This window comes from Myotis daubentonii, chromosome 4, assembly GCF_963259705.1.
Source record: "Myotis daubentonii chromosome 4, mMyoDau2.1, whole genome shotgun sequence".
Lineage (NCBI taxonomy): Eukaryota > Metazoa > Chordata > Mammalia > Chiroptera > Vespertilionidae > Myotis > Myotis daubentonii.
Window position 1 is genome coordinate 75057375 of NC_081843.1, and position 19415 is coordinate 75076789.

At 38.6% G+C, this 19415-nt stretch overlaps 1 protein-coding gene and 1 long non-coding RNA gene across 3 annotated transcripts in view; both read left to right on the top strand.

Annotated features, from left to right (window-relative positions):
• Nucleotides 1–18812, top strand: part of WDR41 (WD repeat domain 41) — a 53713-nt gene extending 34901 nt beyond the window's left edge. The window contains exons 8-13 of the mRNA XM_059694278.1: nucleotides 2614–2724; nucleotides 9794–9978; nucleotides 13174–13295; nucleotides 14114–14202; nucleotides 15709–15842; nucleotides 18583–18812. Of these exons, the coding sequence (XP_059550261.1) occupies nucleotides 2614–2724; nucleotides 9794–9978; nucleotides 13174–13295; nucleotides 14114–14202; nucleotides 15709–15842; nucleotides 18583–18735 (794 nt within the window). The 3' untranslated portion in view covers nucleotides 18736–18812. The remainder of the gene's footprint in view (nucleotides 1–2613; nucleotides 2725–9793; nucleotides 9979–13173; nucleotides 13296–14113; nucleotides 14203–15708; nucleotides 15843–18582) is intronic.
• The window catches only part of LOC132233506 (uncharacterized), a 251850-nt gene that overhangs the window by 230303 nt on the left and 2132 nt on the right, over nucleotides 1–19415 (top strand). The gene's annotated exons all lie outside the window — the stretch shown is intronic.

Sequence of the window (19415 nt, forward strand, 5' to 3'; positions counted from 1 at the left end):
TCATCCTGGCTCAGAAGTCTAGGATATTTTTCCTAACTAATTTTTTAGAATTTATTATTGCTTCTCTTTTGTTCTCTGATTTGTTTTATTTTCTTGAATTTATTACTTGTCTATAGAGGCCATATTTATGCTCACTAAACAGTTTCATGTTATCTTAGTACTTTGTAGTTCTTTGTAGAGCCCTACTTTATAGTTTTCTTCTTTTTGTCAGTATTTCAGGTTATTCTATGTTAGTTTGAGTAGACAATATATTGCTTTTTATTCCACAATCCCAATCTCAAGATCATTTGGTAGGATTTCAACTGAAATAGAATGTTCATGTAACTCTGATAGGTATGAGGAAGAATTCCCTTCGTGTTGACTGAAATACCTTTTTATTTCAACAGCCACAGTTAGAAGGTAAATGGCTGCCAGGATTAAATAACCTTGCTAGAGATTTGTAGCTGGTAAAAATTGTCTAGAGACAGAATGAAATGTGGCACTGACTGTTTTCCAGGGAGGAATGTGAGAAAGAAGAGAGATTAATAGTTAGCCACCACTTGGAAAGGATATGATCTCTGAGACATTCCCACTTCTAAGATATGAGTCATCTTAATCTGTGAGCATCCACAACATTGGGTAGAGTGGTGTATTGTAGCATTTAATACATCTATTATAAGCTTGTTTATAGGTCTCCCTGCCACTGTAGACTATGAGTGGTTCAGGGCAGTGACTAGGCCTTATTCACATTAGAGATCTCATTTCCTGGAACATAGTAGATGTTTAGTAAATGCTTGTTGATTGAATCACTCTAGTTTATTTGATTTGGGGTTTGCTGTGTTGATTAAAGCTAGGATTCACATTAGTTTAAATAAAACTATTTGTTAAAGTCAGATAACAAGTAAAGTAACCCATTGAAAATCTGTAGTCAAAAGAATTGTATGCCACACAAAAATTATAGGCATATTATCCTCAGAGTTTATAATTTAACTAGAAGCCCAGTGCATGGATTTGTGCACTGGTAGGGTTCCTCAGCCTGGTCTGCAGGGATCAGTGGACCTCTGTGCTACCACAGCCCAGCCTTACCCGCCAACTCATCGGGCTCCAGCTCACTGTCTGCGTCAATCCCGCGCAGCAAGTAGTGTGTGAAGTGGCAGGCAGCTGGGGAGAAGCCCAAGCCCACGTTGGGCGCCGCACTGCTCTCACTCATCCCGGCGCCACTGCACCTGCAGCTGCTGCTTGGGTGCGCAGGGGGAATGTCTGCAGGAGAGGCTTGCACTGCTGCAGCTGCACTCACCAGCTGTCAGCCTGGCATCTGGCGCCTGTCAGCTGAGCAGTGCTCCTGCTGTGGGAGCACACTGACCACCAGAGGGCAGCTCCTGTGTTGAGCATCTGCTCCCTGGTGGTCAGTGTGCATCGCAGCAACTGGTTGTTCTGCTGTTTGGTCGATTTACATATTATGCTTTTATTATATAGGACTAGAGGCCTGGTGCACAAAAATTTGTGCACTGGGGGTGGGTGGGGGCGGGTCCCTCAGCCCGGCCTGCGCCCATTTGCAGTCCGGGACCCCTTGGGGGATGTCCACCTGTCGAATTAGGCCCACTCCCCAGGGATCAGGCCTAAGCTTGCAGTCAGACATCCTTCTGGCAGCCAGGGAGCCCTCGGGGGATGTCCGACTAAAGGCTTAGGCCCCCAAGGGAGCTGTGATGAGGAAGCTGGGGTGACAGAGGAGCCACGCTGTCCCGCCCCGCTGCCCTGGGTCGGGCCGCACATGGGACACCCAGACGGCTGCCGGGCAGGCTGGCAGATCGCTGCTGCCCTGCCCAGCTTCCCTGGGTCAGGTCGCACACGGGACGCCCGGTTCGGGCGGCACACGGGATGCCCGGATGGCGGCCAGGCGGGCTGGCCAATCGCTGCTGCACCACCCGGCCGCCCCAGGTTGGGTTGCACACGGGATGCCTGCCACCCTGGGTCACAGATAGCAGGCCCGGATGGCGCTGTCCTGCCCTGCCTGCAGTATGCAAATTAGCCGCCATCTTTGTTGGTGGTTAATTTGCATATCACGCTGATTGGCCAATGGGAGGCGTAGCAAAGGTATGGTCAATTACCATGTTTGTCTATTATTTATTATATAGGATGGTGTATGCCTAGGTATCAAGAAAACTTTAAAAATATAAAAGCAACTGCTGAAGTCTTCTCTGAGTTTAAGTTAAACATAAATTTGTAGCTTGTTTTGTAGCAATGCTTACTGGCCTGGGAACATGAGTACAGAAAGCTGATGGTGGAGATGATTCACTGATGTGGGCCAGTCAATAGCTAGGTAGAGAGTGAGGCAGGATAGCCTGACTGCAGTGGAGCCCTGGAAAGGATTGGGGTAGTGGAATTAGAAGAATTTTGATAAAGGAACAGAATTCTAAGCACACACTCACTTGGGATTTTAGTAGATCATTTCAAACATCTCAAGCATTTGAAAGAAATATTTTAAAGTAGTATGAATAAGGCTCCCTTTGGAGATAGGTTTTCAATATTTTCAGTATTAGACATTTCTAACTTAATGAAATACTGGTGTTTTGAGCAGAAATATAATTTTATCTTTGACTATTATAATAAAATTATATCTCTCTTTTCATGTAGTAATTTTCAGGTTGGTAGCACCCATAGAAGGATCACTAGAATGGGATATTCTTGAAGTTAAGCGCCTCCTTGATCATCAGGATAATATTCTCTCATTGGCTAATATCAATGGTAAGCTCAATGTGTATATGCTTATATTATGTAAAATTTTATACTTGTTAACATAATCTGTTATGAGCTTCAGTCTTGTTTTGTTCTAGGATTTCTCTAATTATCTTCATTGAAATAATTTTGATTAGTAGGGATTGGCAGTCTTTTATATGTGAAATTCAAGGCAGTGGAACTAATGAAGTTTCCTAGATTGGTAGGGTTAGATTTAGGCACAAGGAGAATAAAGTGAGGAGAGAGAAGAGATGGAGGAGAGCATCATTATCATGGGCTCTGTGGGATGATTGTCATAGGCTGTAAATACTAATGCTTAGTAGCATTTTGGAATTTTTGGCAAATGGTTCTGGCTAGTCCCAGTTTTGTAGACCACACAGTATGATTTGTGTAGCAAGTTACATACTTACAGTTGAATGAGCAGGATTTAAGGCAATTGTTTTCATGATTGAAGACTATCAGAAAATAACACCAAAATAAGGTAAAGGTCTGCAGAAAATGGGTCATATCTGTCCTTCCTCATGATTGTGAATTTTGACTTGCTAGACTCCTATTTAGCTTCATAATAATTTGTAAAAATATTTTGTATTGATTTTTTTTTTAGAGAGAGGATGGGAGAGGGAGATAAAAAGAGGAGGGAGGGATGTGGGAGGGAGAGAGAGAGAGAGGGAAAGAGAGAGAAAGAGAGAGAGAAACATTAATGTGAGAGAGAAACATTGATCAGTTGCCTCCCGTGCATAACCAGACAGGGGACTGAACTCGCAACCTGGGCATGACCTTTTGGTGCATGAGACAACTCAACCAACCAGGGAAACTTCATAATGATTATAATGAGTATGTTCTGTAAGCCCAGTCTGACATCAGACGGCAGGATAGGATCCCAATAAACAAATCCTGGCATTTACCTAGTTCACTTTCAAATAAAGTGGCATATCATCAGTTATTCTGGGTGATCTGTGTTGAGGTCAGATGAGAGACCTTCTGGGTGGCTTTACTTCTATAGTCTGGAGGAGACTGTAAGAAGCTTCTGTAAGATGCCATAATATGATAGTGGAAGGATTGGACTGCACCCCCTGACCTGAGACCTGGGTTGGCTCTTTTGAGCAATACTTTGCATAAACATGTGGCAAAGGAAAAGAGCGGCACAGACAGCACTAACTGTAGTCTCCATTTGTATGCCATTTAGTAACATTTCTCAGTACATCAATGAGAATGTTCCTTCCACTTCCACAGTCCTCTTCTCCAACAGCCATCTTCTTGTACAGCCCAGCTGCAAGTCTTTCTAAGGACTAGATTTGTCTATGGTGATAGAAGTAACAATGTTGGGAGCACTCCTTTATTTCTCTCTGGGGGCTCTTTTTCCTCTAGCCATGGATGGCAGCACAAAAGGCAAATTCTTATTTTAAAGGCCCTCTGGCACTGAGCCATAAGCTCCAAGGCCTCAGAGCTACTGGAGAAAGCACAGCTGTGTTCTGACCCATTGAACTGGTCATGCCTAGTTGTCTTGTTTTAGTGGCGAAGCATTGGTACCATTGACCCAGCATGGTTCCTTAATAATGTTGATGGAATGTTACTGAGGTAGCCTTAACTTCATGGCACTTCTTTTGCTGTGTGATGATATGTAGAGAAGTTAATAACAGTTTAACCAAGAAAACTTTTTCCAACTTCTCAAGGTGAGGAAAATGGAACACTGAAGCAAAAAAAATTAATGAAAACTACAGAAAAGCCCTAGTACTTTTTACTTTATAAACTCCATGACTGTAAATTTACGCTACAGATAATAAGGATATATAGGAATCATATATGGTTGAGTAGTCTGGTAAGATGTGAACATGACATTGTGACAGTCTGATCTTGTACGTAGGCATGTCTGCCTTGCTGCAGATTTTGGCAGTTTTGAAATGATTATGTTGTACAGTTCTCAGCTCCACGCTCAGCCCTGCTTCTTTGTCCCACCAATTCCAATGAAAGGTGTGGCCAGTTACTGGGTTTGTAACTCACAGGGGAAGTGCATTTTTAGTGGGGGCCCCAGGGCAACCTTAGAATGGTAGACAAATGTGAATAATGAATACCAAGTTGCCAAAGATATCTGAATGCCTGGCAGAAAGTTTTCTAAGGTAGACATACAAGATAAACCTTGCTTCTATCTTTTGGCAAAAGGCTCTGGGTACTTCATTTATTTTATTCCCGTGTGTGTGTGTGTGTGTGTGTGTGTGTGTGTGCGCGCGCATGTGTCTGTGTGTGCTGACAACACCGTACAAGATCAGACTGTCACAATGTCATGTTCACATCTTACCAGACTACTCAACCATATATGATTCCTATATATCCTTATTATCTGTAGCGTAAATTTACAGTCATGGAGTTTATAAAGTAAAAAGTACTAGGGCTTTTCTGTAGTTTTCATTAATTTTTTTTTTGCTTCAGTGTTCCATTTTCCTCACCTTGAGAAGTTGGAAAAAGTTTTCTTGTACTTCACAAAGTACTAGTACTTGGGAGGGATGGGTAGACAGATGCCAGGTGGTATTTTCATACTAAGCGACTCTTGAAAGTCCATCTACATATAATACATCATTGAGGTTGTTTTGTGTGAAACATTTTGAATGACCTGTTTGGGAATATAAATAATTTACACAGCGATAAACTGCATTAAATTAGGGGAGTGCCAGTAATTTTGTTTTTAGTGAAAATTTTCAAGTGGACACGAATACTTTTATCTATTGCATAGGTGAATCACAAACACTTGGAGGATTAAGTCAGAGCAGGCAACTTTGTGGTTTCAGTAGGTTACATTAACACTAGAAAGACTGAAATTTAGTATATACCTATATTGCCCAAAAGCAGTCAAAATGACTGCATCGTGAAAGAATAATATCGGAGCACTCTTCACTTATGTTCCTTAGCTTTTCCAATAACTCACTTCTATTCGACATTTCTTTCATGAATTTAGGGCGCAAAAGAAATAAAATAAACAACTTATTAGAACAAGTATCACTGCATAAAGATTCGAATAACAAGTACTAGTTTAGCCTATTGAGCAACTGCAACTTATCAAGTATCGACAATTTATCATGTACTTGTATGTTATCATGTGACGGTAATCGAAAAAAAATGAAAACTGTTATTTCAATACAGAGCGGAACTGTTATTACTCAATTCAATAATAAGAGTCATTTGATTATTTAAAATTTCCCAAGCAGTCAAAATGACTGCTTTTGGGCAATATAGGTATAACACATATATATATATACCGGAAATGAAGGAGGGGGAGGTAACTACAATTATTAATAAACGCATTTATGTGTTGTACAAAAAGTCACAAAATTCTAAGACATTGTGTCCTTATATACATAATTGTTTTTCTAATTGAAATTAAAAAGCAGTCAAAATGACTTCCTTGGGCAATCTAGTGTTAACTGTGTTAGGACACATGCAGAGTTAAAGTCAAGGATCTTCACTCCTTATTTTCTCTAGTTCTTTTGTAGTTTGACTGAAGTTGGAAAGAAGAGGAAAAGGGATGTAAAAGAAGGTCATGGAAAGATTAGTACTCCCTTAACTTTCTCACTATTAAAATTAGAAGCCTATTTCTCTCCACGGATGAGAAATGAACTTAGAGCAAATTTTATAGAGTCTGTTAATAGACTATAGAAAGTGGACTTGGCATGAAGATAGAGTAATGTTTACATGTATGATTGCTGGTAATTCTTTATTTCTAAGAGATTATTCATCTAGTTAGAGTTCTGTCCTGGTTTATTTGATAAATGGAATTATTAAATAATAATTAACTCATCTCTGTATTCCTAAATTACAAGTAACTGGATGTTTTAATACCATTAATAGGGAATAATACCAGGGGCTCAAAATAATACCGGCATTCAGAAATAACATTTGATGTCTTCTTCAAATGGCTAAACGTTTATTATTTAAAATGATTTTTACAATCATCCTCATTTAATGCATGAGAAATCCAAGCTAGAGAAAGGTTAAATGATTTTTAAAGACCACATGGCTAGTAATAGGCAGAAGCAAAATTAGAACTTGGCTTTCTAAACTCACATTGCATTGTTCTATTCTACCTTACCCTAAATGTATAAAAATTAAAAAAAATTACATGATCATTTTTAGTCTCAGCAGTTGAACATTTTCTATTAAATATATAATTTATAAAGTATCTTAGTTGGTCCACTAATTTCATTTTCGTTAAAGGACTTAAAACCTTATAATTGTACAAGTAATACATAGTCATAGTAGAAAAATGAGAAAATAGTGAGAAACATAAAAAATGTAAAAATAAAAATAAAAATTCCCCCACCATACAGTGTTACGCATTAGTCCATATACTTCTAGGTGTTTTTCTGGGCGTATGTATGTGTGTATATGTGTATGCATATGGTTTTCTGTTCTGTAACAGTTTGTCATGAGTATATTTGCATATCAATATAAATATACTTTATAACTTAATTTTCAATAACAGCATTACCATTTCATTTTATGGATACCTTATTTATTCAGTCACCAATTGTATGTTTAGGTTATCTTCAGACTTTTAATACTATGTATAACAACCTTTTATATATGTCTTTTATGTATACTTTCCTCTGGATAAATTTCTGTAAGTGGACTTGTTTTTATCAATGGGTTTACATTTTTTTAAAGGTTTTGATGTGTATTTCCGAATTTGAAGGGATTATATCACTTTATACTAGAATATTAGTAGTGTGTAGTGTGGGAGTGTGCTCATTCCCTTTGCTTTTATTAGCATTTGGGTATTTTCCTGTTTTATAATCTTTCCCATTTGCAAGTCAGTAAGTAGTATCTCATTGCTTTTGGATATTTTTTATTATTAAGGGAACATCTTTTCACATGTTTATTGACCATTTATATTTCTTGTTTTGCCTGTTCAGAGCCTTTGCCCATTTTTTCTGCTAAAGTATTTTTCTTGATCTTAGTGATTTCCAAGAACTCCTTATATATCAAATATAATAAACCTATTTTACCTCATTTGGTTGGAGTGTCATCCCATACACCAAAAGGTTTCAGGTTCGATCCCTGGTCGGCACAGATGTGGAAGGCAACCGATCAATGTTTATCACATGATATTTCTCTCTCTCTCTTTCTCTCTCTCTCTCCCCCCCGCCCCTTCCTCTCAAAAAAAAAAAAATAGTAAAAACCCCTTATCCTTGGGTAAGGATTTAAAAACAAAAAATAAAAACCCCACCTATTTTGACATCTAAGTTGCAAAATTTCCCCATCTTTTTGTCATTTAAATGTGTTTTTTTTCTAGGCAGGTATTAACGCAGATGCCTTTCCCCAGTCCCCACCCTGCCTCCTTTAGAGCCTTTTACTCCATATTCATAAAAAGTATTGATCATAGTTTTCTTCAATCCTTTAAGTATCTTTAATTTTTTAATCTCTTTGAAACTTATTTTGGTATTAAATAATAGAAGAAATATATCTGTATATATGGCTCTGTCCCAAGTTCTTGGCACAGAGCTTCTAAAAACTTACAATTTCCTAAGTGATAAGAGTGCAATGAGCATCTTTTGTTCTAATATTTCCTGACATAGGGTACTAAATCTCTTGGAATTTCCTGGGTGATTTCAGTGTCTTTTGTTCTGATGAGGCCACTCTTTCTTGATTGGATCTGGGATCTGGTTACCAGAAAGACCAACCCATGATTAGAAGCTTGGAATCTTCAGCTCTATCCCCCATTCTCCAGAGAGGGGAGAGGGGCTGGAAATGGAGTTAATAATTGGTCTTGCCTAAATGATGAAGCTTCCATAGAAATCCCAACGGTATGGAATTCAGAGAGCTTCCAGGTTGCTGTACCTGTGGAGGTGCTGGGAGAATGGTATGCTTGGAGAGGGCATGGAAGCTCCATAGCCCTTCCCACATACCTTGCCTGTGCATCTCCATCTGCATGTTCATCTGTATCTTTTATCATATCCTATATAATAAAAGGGTAAGATGCAAATTGACCGAACGGTGGAACGACCGGTCGGGACTGAGCGAGAAGGGCCGGACACACCCTGGAGCCCTCCGGCAGTCCCTCCCCGGCTGGACAACCTCCTGCATCCCTCCCTGGCCTGTGTCTTCTCGCAATCCGGGACCCCTTGGGGGATGTTGGAGAGCTGGTTTCCGCCTGGTCCTGCAGGCCAGGCCGAGGGACCCCACTGGTGCACAAATTCGTGCACTGGGCCTCTAGTTCTTTTATAAAACACTAGAGGCCCGGTGCACAAAATTCGTGCCCGGGGAGGGTCCCTAGGCCTGGCTGGCAATTGGGGCCGGCCGGGATCTTCCTTCATTCTGCGCTGTCCCCTGGTGGTCAGCACATGTCATAGCAAGTGGTCAAGCTCCCAGCCGGTCAAACTCCCGAGGGGACAATTTGCATATTAGCCTTTTATTATATAGGATTGGTAGTAATTAAGTAAGCTGTTTTCCTGAGTTCTGTGAGCTGCTCCAGCAAATTAATTGAACTTGAGTAGGGGATGTGAGAACCTTTGATTTATAGCTGATTGACCAGAAGCACAGGTAACAACTTGAACTTGTTATTATTGTCATCTGAAGTGTGTGTGTGGGGACTGAGCCCTTAACCTGTGACATCTGATGCTGTCTCCAGATAGATAGTGTCAGAATTAAGTTAAACTGTAGGTCACCTCGCTGTTGTCACAGAATTACTTGGTGTGGGAAAAACCCACACATCTGATGTCAGAAGTGTTGTGAGTGTGGCAGCAGTTGAAGTTAAAGGAAACACACAGGAGAAATGTAGGTTTTCTAAATCTATATGATCCAAAGTAAGGTTCTTTTGTTTTTATTCCCAAAATACTTAACCAAATGTTCTAGCATGAGGTATTTCTTTTTCACTAATTGAAACGCAATCATTATCATATACTAAATAGATAACTTGAGTCTGTTTCTGTTCTTTCTGTTCTGTTATATTAATTGTCCTGTTTGGCTCATCTAGGTACCTCACTGTTCTTATTATTGTGGTTTTGTAGAGCATTATTACTAGGCAGTCCATTCATTTTAATCTGTTGGTAAAATGATGAATAATGAGCTCTATATGAACTCTGCCTAGATCTGAGTTTTGTGACTGGCTCCCATGTTGGAGAGCTGATCATCTGGGATACCCTGGACTGGACTATGCAGGCCTGTGAACACAACTTCTGGGACCCATTTCCACAGCTGGACACTCAGCAAGAAATAAAACTGTGTCAAAAACCAAATGACATTTCTATTCATCATTTAACATGGGATGAAGAGGTAAGAAAAAAATCAAGAAAATATCTATAAAGTTGCCCTTTTAAATAAACCCTGTTTCTAATTTTTAAAATTTAACGTATTATTACCCATGTTAAAGTTGTGCTTTAAAATGTTCTGATATTTTTTGAAGATTATACCACTTGCATTTTTTTAAAAAAAGCATTTTAATCTTAGCTTCTATCCTTAAGGCAAGGAAGTGATTAAATGGCCACAGATTTAAAAGCTCTCTTGAAATTTTGAGTTGGATTAAATAATTCCATAGAATTTGAGAATAATGATTTAAATTGTTTTAAGAAATACTTTGGGAAAAGAATCCTTTTTAAGATTCTGGTGCATTTCTTAGAGAAGTAAAGGAAATAAAAATATTGAAGAGTTTTTTTCTTTTAGTCTCCTAGCATCCTGGGGCAGGATGATTGTCTGAGAATTACTGATTTCAATCCTTTAGGCATTGGAGGTGATGCTCTTGAAGTACTTTACATCTTTTTTGCAGTAAGAGATGAATAGCACTGGATTAATGAATCCTGGCTAAGAAAATGTATTTAAAGGGGAGTTTACATTCCTTATGATTACATTTAGAAATAAATGTAATCATAAGAAATGTTTAAGCCCTCGCAGGCATGGCTCAATGGTTAAAGTGTGGGCCCGTGCGCTGGAGGCTCACTGTTTTGATCTCGACCTCCCCACCGCCACCCCTCATCAGGGCACTTGTGGGAGGCAATCAGTTTCTCACATTGATGTTTCTCTACCACTACCACACATGCCCCCCCCCCCCCCCCGCACCGTGTCCCCCAGCTTCTTCCACTCTAAAAAATCAATGGAAAAATATCCTTGAGTGAGGATTAACAGCAACAAAAATGTTTAAGGGTTGTAACCTTTGAAGAGAGGAAGCTTTTATTTCACTATATTTTGTGCCTTTCTACACTGTTTAAATTTTCTAATTATATGCATGTTATTTTTATTTACACATTTCATAAATAATGTCCTGGATGAGGAGAGTATTGCATATTTTTTTGTTTTCTTTGCACCTCTCTCACTTTAAAAACAAAACAATAGGATAAGACTAGAATACAGAACACTAGTATAACCAAAGATTAAATTTCTTTATGTCCCAATTTTATGTTGAAAAAAATTAAATATATATGCTAAAAACAATAGGGTTTCAGAAAAGATGTATAACTAGATTTCTAGGAGTCGGAGTCCTAAAACTTATTCTTAATTTTCTCTTTTTAAATCTTTTTCTACTTTTTGAAAAAAATTGGTATTTAAAAAGTTTTTAATTTTGCATTCTTTTTCATCTTAACCATTTTGATAGATGCTTATTAACAACGATAAATGCTTGATAAAACATTACTCAGTTTTCTCTGACTTTCCTTCTCTTATAGGGGTTCTTTCTTTCTACTAGGGCCAATTAATTATTGATAACAGGTAAATGATAGAGTCTAATGACTGACTCACTGCAGCCTTAAAGCTCATTAATTCTCTAGGTGTGTATATAATTTTTTTGTGTGACCTTGGATAAATTACTTAAACTCTGTACAGATTTCCTGGTCTGTAAAACTAGTTTCTTTGCGTTGAATGCTACCAATAGGGTTCTAGATTTTAGCAAGTTGGCTAACTGTTCCTTAATGGCCCTGGCACTGATCCTCAGCTTGCATTGCTAAATGTGGAGTACCAATTCTGAAGGTCAGGGGGATCATAGACTCTGGTAAGCCATGGGGCCATGCTTTGGTCCAGATACTGGAGGTCTGAGTTGGGTTTGAGGCCACACACAGAGGCAATCTGTAGGGATTTTTGAAAGGTCTGCTTCACTGGGGTATCTAATGAGCAAGAATGAATGATTCTAAGATATGTATATGTGCTACCAAAAGTCTAGTGACTTGCAAAATGATTTGAGAACCTATGCAGTATGATATGAGGAAAGAAAGGGCAAAGGACGGGAGTAACATGACCTTGAGTATAAATATTGACTCCCTGTCTTAATTTTATGTGTAACTTTAATCTTTCATTTTTAACTTGCTCACCTGAAAGATGCCAATTATACTTGCTTTTCCTATCCTTAATGAGATGTTATGAGGCTGAAGTAAGATAAATATTGTGAAAATACTTTCAAAAGATCAAAGTTGTTTTAATAAAGAGGTATTTCTAACTAGAGGCCCGGTGCACGAAATTCGTGCACAGGGGTGGGGGAATGGGGTTCCTCAGCCCAGCAGGGCTAATCTACCAGCCCCTTTTCTAGCTGTTATCTATAATAATAAAAGCGTAACATGCTAATTAGACCAGACACCCGAACGACCTTCTGGACGTCATTCCAGATGTCCTCCCAGATGAAGCTGCAGTGACAGGGGCCAAGGCAGAGTTGGTTAGGGGTGATCAGGCAGGCAGGTGAGCAGTTAGGGGCGATCAGGCAGGCAGGCAGAGTGGTTAGGGGTGATCAGGAAGGGATCGGGCCTAAACTGGCAGTTGGACATCCCCTGAAGGGTCCCAGATTGCAAGAGGGTGCAGACTGGGCTGAGGGAACCCCCCCCCACCTGTGCACGAATTTCGTGCACTGGGCCCCTAGTATATAATAAAAGGCTAATATGCAAATTGACCAAACGGTGGAAAAACCGGTTGCTATGACCCAGCAGGGGGCAGACACTCAATGTAGGAGCTGCCCCCTAGTGGTCAGTGCGCTTCCACAGGGGGAGCACTGCTCAGCCAGAAGCTGGTCTCACGGCTGGTGAGAGCAGCGGCAGTGGCAAGAGCCTCTCCTGCCTCTGCAGCAGTGCTAAGGATGTCCGACTGACAGCTCCCATGACTGACAGCTCCCATGGGGAGCAGGCCTAAGCTCTCAGTCGGACATCCTTTGAGGGCTCCCAGACTGTGAAAGGGTGCAGGCTGGGCTGAGGGACCCCCCGAGTGCACAAATTTCATGCACTGGGCCTCTAGTATTTCAATAAATAAGTGATGCTTAGGGGTGTAATATATAGAGCTTTCTCTGTATTTGCAATTGTGTCCTTCTACCTTCTAAATGCTGAGCTTTCCTTCGTGATTTGAAATTTTTGAACTTCAGAGGGCAGCACAGTAATTTGGGCTGAAGGCTAGGAATAGAGGAAAGTAACAATGATTTTCTGATGTCACACCAGGGCTGGAAATCCATTACACTAGGTAGTGGTAAGCACGAGTTTTATTCCCATTTCTGAATTTCCCCTCCAGAATGTATTTGTCGCAGTTGGAAGGGGTTTATACGTGTATAACCTTCAAATGAAGCGTGTGATTGCCTGCCAGAAAACTGCCCATGACTCCAGGGTCCAGCACATTGCCAAGCTTCCAAACAGGTACAAGTTCCCATCTGCTTTGCAACAGATGAGAGAAATTCACAGTTCCTAGGGCTACCAATGTAATTTCTCAAGTGGCAAAGTTGCCTGGCTTTGTGACTTGACCTGCTATATTCTTTTGGAAATGGATAATACCATGTGGCTATCTCTAATAAAAGAGTTTGTGGCAATGTATTGCAAAATTTACAAGAAGCAAGGTTCAGATGAATTATATTGAATCTCATTATAAGCAGCAGTACTTTAAACTATGGCATTTATTTTAACAGGTGAAAGACTTTTGGGCATTTACTAAGTGCTAATTTTTCTTTTTATATTTTTCATAAACACATCTTTTTGTTGTTTGTTTATAGCCAGAATGAAATGGAAATCTCCTGTTATCGAAGGTTACTGAGACTTTCCTTCTAGAAAATGGCTGCTGGATTTTTAGGGAGGAACTTATATGAAGGGAATAGTATTATTTTCTATGCAGGTTATTTTTAGGGTGAGCGGCACCCTGAGCAGAGATATAATGAGGGGAGGACAGGGGACGGTCGCTCAGGATATTATGAAAGTGTAATTCATACCGTTTTCCTGAATGCATTTTAAAAAATGAAGACAAAATACTTATAACTTTTGAGCCAATGTAACAATATAATGTGTGTCTTTCCTGAAGAGTGCTTTTACTTTGCATTGAGAAAGCCATGTTAAATTGTGGTTTTTATCAGCTCCTGCCAAGAGCTGAATAAAAGCAATCGAGGGCCCCACTTATTCTTTTTACTGCAAATTTAGTATTGGCCCTCCATGGTGCTCTTTTTATCACTGATTTTCTGTTCTGACAGGCAGTTAATCTCATGCTCAGAAGATGGCAGTGTACGCATTTGGGAGTTACGAGAGAAACAGCAGATTGCAGCTGAACCTGTACCAACAGGTGTGTATCTTTTCTCAAAAAAGGCAGTCTTTCTTTTTTTCTCATGTGAAAGACAGAAGGCAGTTATGTATAACCACAAGAATAATATCCAGTATGTCTATGTGAGGCATATGGTAATTGGGATTTAGGATTCACATCTTCATATTATTTTAATATAGAATTGCCTCTTTATTTCTATCCAAGTCAACTAGGATTTTCTTGTTTTGAAGAGAAACTTATTTTCTAGTGATCTGGTCAGATGGCCTGATGAAGTAATTATTCATTTATATTGTTTATAATTGTGTCTGATACACAAACAATTTGTATGGTCAGATATTAAACTAAAGTGTTCTTTCAGACTTGAGGCATTATATCATTAACATTGAACTCTGTTTACTGGAAAACACACATTTGTGTTTATATCATAATCTCATGAACTCTTAACTTTCAGGTGTTCGGTTCATAAAACAAAATCATGGTTTATTAGCAACCTTTGCATGAGAAATCAGATGATGGTACCTCTGGAGTTTCTTCTGGTTATCTGAAGTCATAGGGCAGTGATGGCTAACCTTTTGAGCTCGGTGTGTCAGCATTTTGAAAAACCCTAACTTAACTGTCACATATAGAAATTTTTTGATATTTGCAACCATAGTAAAACAAAGACTTATATTTTTGATATTTATTTTATATATTTAAATGCCATTTAACAAAGAAAAATTAACCAAAAAAATGAGTTTCGTGTCACCTCTGACACGCGTGTCATAGGTTCGCCATCACTGTCATAGGGTATTATTTTTAGTCAACCCTTGTTGGTAGATCTGTATTGTGACTCTTTTTTTCTGGGGGTGGGGGGGTGGGGGGGAGGGGAGCTCTGCCATCCAGGTCTTTTATTTCTCTTTTATTCCCAGTGTCTGTCTTTTTCTCAAATTAATACACCTTCACCAGTGAGTGAGTAGGGGCAAAAAAGAGAGATCAGTGACGAACCTGATGCAGGAGGCAACCAGTTGATGTGTCTCTCCTATCGATGTTTCTCTGTCTCTCTCCCTATCTCTTCCATTTTCTCTTAAAAAAAAAAAAATCAATGGAAAAATGTCGTTGGGTGAGGATTTGAAAAAAAAGCACAGAAGGTCTTCCCATCTAAATATTGTTTTTCTGATCTTATATTACTCTTAGAGGCCAGGTGCACGAAATTCTTGCACAGATAGGGTCCCTAGGCCTAGCCAGCGATCGGGGCTGATCTGTGGGCAGTTTGGGGTGATTGCCCCCCAGTCCCCCCACTTGCACCAGCCTTGGCTGGTATGGCGCCACCCACTCGCCGGCCCCGCCCCCTGCCGCCACCACTGGTTGGGGCCTGCGTGCTAGGGGCAGCTCCTGCGTTAATCATCTGCCCCCTGGTGGTCAGTGTGCGTCATAGCGACCGGTCGTTCTGCTGTTCGGTCTGTTTGCATATTAGAGTTTTATTTAGATAGATCATGAGTAAAGAGCACAGTAATTTTGAAAATGCCTGAAATGATTGTTTTTTTCTAGGTTTTTTTAACATGTGGGGATTTGGAAGAGTGAACAAACAAGCCAGCCAACCTGTTAAAAAGCAACAAGAAAATGCCACTTCATGTTTACTGGAGCTTATTGGAGACTTGATTGGACACTCATCATCTGTAGAGGTATTGTTTTTAATAGGCATATAAATGTCTAGGGAATTCCTGCTTTTGCATTTTATTGCTCTTCATTCTGTTGGTATCATGAAGACCTGTACTTTCTCTTCTCTGTAGGTTTTTATTGAATTGAAACATGGAATAGGATAGGTTGTAGTATGAGCAATTAGGATCTTTCTTTACAGAGAGATGATTTGAGGAGCCAAGGAATGAGTTGCTTCTAAATCAGCTATTTCCAATTTATTACGTTTTTTTCCAATCTGACAAAACATAGATCTATCATTTTGATTCATTTACACCAGATAGAAATTATTTTGTTTGCTATTGTCAATATAAGGGAAAAGGTATCAGTGCCCCTGATTAAATAGTCATGTATTGCATGTTTTAAAAATACTTCCAGCACACCAGTTGAATATCACTGCTCTAAATAATGGGCTTAATTACCATTATTTATGAGATGAAGATAGCTGACAGTAAGGACAATGTGAATAATGTTGAATATATAACAGTAGCAAATAGAGGAATGTGGAGAGAGAGATATTTAGCCTTACAGAACCTAATTCCAGGGGCCTTTATCATATTCATGAATAGAGTGCTGTTTACCTCCCTTTGAAGGATCATAATTCGTCAGCTTTAGTAAAACCCAGTGTCTTGATTATCATTGTGCATATATGAAAATATTAGTTGAGAATTATAAAATGCATACAATTCTAACTTGTAATCGAAATATATTAATATTTCTTATAGGCACCATTGCCTGTAATGAAGGAATAAGAATAATCAAGATAAATAGACGATTGGAACTGGTAATAGTGTGATAGCAGTATAAACAAGGCCCTAAATAATGACTTTCTTAAATTGTTCTTCCTGTTTCATAGCCAGGGAGGAACAAATTCTCATTTGAAAGTGCATTTATGCTTAGGAGAAGTACCACACTTGTTATGAAGCATTTCCTATATTTCAGGCACTATACTAGACAGTGGAGTTTACAAAGAGATATAAAACTACAATACTTGCCCTATGGATCTTATACTTTAGTAGTGAGAAGGGATACAGACCTAGTAAGCTGTTAATCTAGGCTTCTTATGCGGGCCCAGATGCATAGCAGACAGTGGAGAGTCAGAATGAGAAGAAAATGATTAGTGGAAGATAGAGGACTTGAGCTGAAGCTTAAAAGTTAGGGAGGATTGATGCTCCGAGATACTGGGTACTCATCTTTGCTTTCCTCTAACACGTAGTCCAATTGTTTTGTTGTTTAACTTCATTTGCTTGGCTATATGGGAGTGTTGAGGGTGGAATGTGGTAGAGAAAAGGACAAAACTAGGAACTATTTGGTGGCAAGGAGCAGATTCGCTAGGCTAGAGCATTGGATTTCTGTGAACACGTGCTGACATCGGAGAAGGAGCCTGGGAAAGTAGTTGGGTTAGATTATGAATGCCCTTGAATGTAAAGCTGAGGAGTTTGGATTTTCTTTTAAAAATAGTAGAGACCCATTAAAGGTTTTACACGTATTGCTCAGTGGTGGAGGAAACCTTCAAAGTGGCAGTTGTCAAAATATAGAAATGTCAATTTCTTAGGAATTTTCCTGAGTGAAAGCATTGATACTTAAAGCTTTTTTTTAAAAAATTGTATCTCTGGCTTCACTAAGTACCTGAGAGACTAGATTTTCTATTTCCTGAATTTTCTTATTCCTTTTATTGTATTTTCATCTGTACTCCAACCCCTCTGTGTTCTGTCTTTTCCATGTCCTGAGGAATTTTGTTCCAGTATTAACACCCTGCACTCCTACAGTAACAGCTGAGGCCTTATCCTGCTATCTTCAAAATGTATAAGTTATTTCAAAGAAAATTCTTGTTCTCCTGTGTTCTTTAATGTTATTTCTCTCCTTTATTTCATTCTTTCCTTGGAGGAGCTCATCCTTTTCATGACTTCATTCATGTCCTCTCTCCACTTCATAGTACTCATGTTGCCTTCTCATCAACACTCCATTTTCCTATGACCTTCCCTTTATTTGGAGATGTTTATGTTTTTGAAACTTTCTCTGACATTTTCAGTTATTATTGATCTATGTCCTCTTTTTCTGAATTTCCGTGACAAATTTTAATCTGAACTACTTATTATATAGTACCTGATCACACAGTCTTTAATGGGTGCCCTAATTGTTTCAGCAACTGAATTAGAACCTTCTTGAGGGTAGGGACCATATGCATATAATGACACTCAATAAATGCTTATGTATGGATCGATTATCTTGTTTTATTTACAGATCTGAAGCCACTGTTTATCTTGGGAGAATTCAGACTTTTATTTTGGTAGCCATTTGTGTATAAATAATGGGACAAGTTATAAGTGATTAAGTAAAGTAGGTCTCACAGGACTTCTGACAAAATCTTAAAACTAGTACTTGAAGAAGAATATGGTAAAATACAGAAGATACTCTAGGAATTCATGTACATTATAAAAATAGCTGTTATAGTTCTGTAGTTGGGCAGTATTAAAGTTCTAATTATTAAAATATAGATATTGGTCATTGGTCTAGTATTTATATTTTTAGCACTTATATATTTGTATGTGACTATTATCAACACTTAAAAAATAAAATTTCTTATGGAAAATGATATGGAGTCTTACATTCAGATCCAAAGATATCTCCAAGGTACACATCTTACAAACACACGTGTTGCTTTAATTTGGCCATGTCTCTTCTCCTTGAAGTTCCTGTACTCAGTAGTTTAAAATTTCTTTACAGATGTTTCTATACTTTGAAGATCATGGACTAGTGACATGCTCTGCTGATCATCTCATTATTTTATGGAAAAATGGAGACCGAGAATCTGGATTGCGCAGTTTAAAATTATTTCAAAAATTAGAGGAGAATGGTGACTTGTATCTTGCTGCCTAGTTTAAGGAATTTAGAATACATGTGCATGAACTTGAACATCAAATATAGGGTAATACTCTGAAAACCATTAACATGTACTCACTTAAATGTGTAATGTATTTTTTTCTTGTTACTTTATAAAATTCTGATTGTTTGAATTCTTTTTTTTGGGGGGGGGGCATGCAAACCAGCAACAAGTTAGGTGTGAGTACATCCACCAAAGAATATACCACAAGTATGTTAGCAGTGAATTTTCAAAAGTTGAAGTTTTCAGATCACAATACAAGTATCTGTTGATACAGAATAAAAGTATACCATAGTGTCCTTACAATTTAAAAAATTTATGCTTTAGAAAATTTTACCCCAGAAATTATGAGCTTGTGGTAAATGACCATAGTACTCAGAGCCTCTTTCTTTAGTATAATTTTATTACCTCTAATTCAATTCTTATTCATCATTAAATTTTTTTAAGTTGCATATAGTTTCTTTCATTTAGTCTTTGGATTTTGAAATACCTTTGTTCTCAAATGAATAGCTTACATATCCTTTTTCATTTCTTTAAAATTTTATTTAAGGAAATAAGTATACATGATAATTATAGAAGGTGTTTTGGGAGGAAAAACCCACTGAGGAAGAGGTAGGATGTAGCATAACTTGAATGTAAACCTTGAGCTCTCCTGAGAACTTTCTTCCCTGTAGGA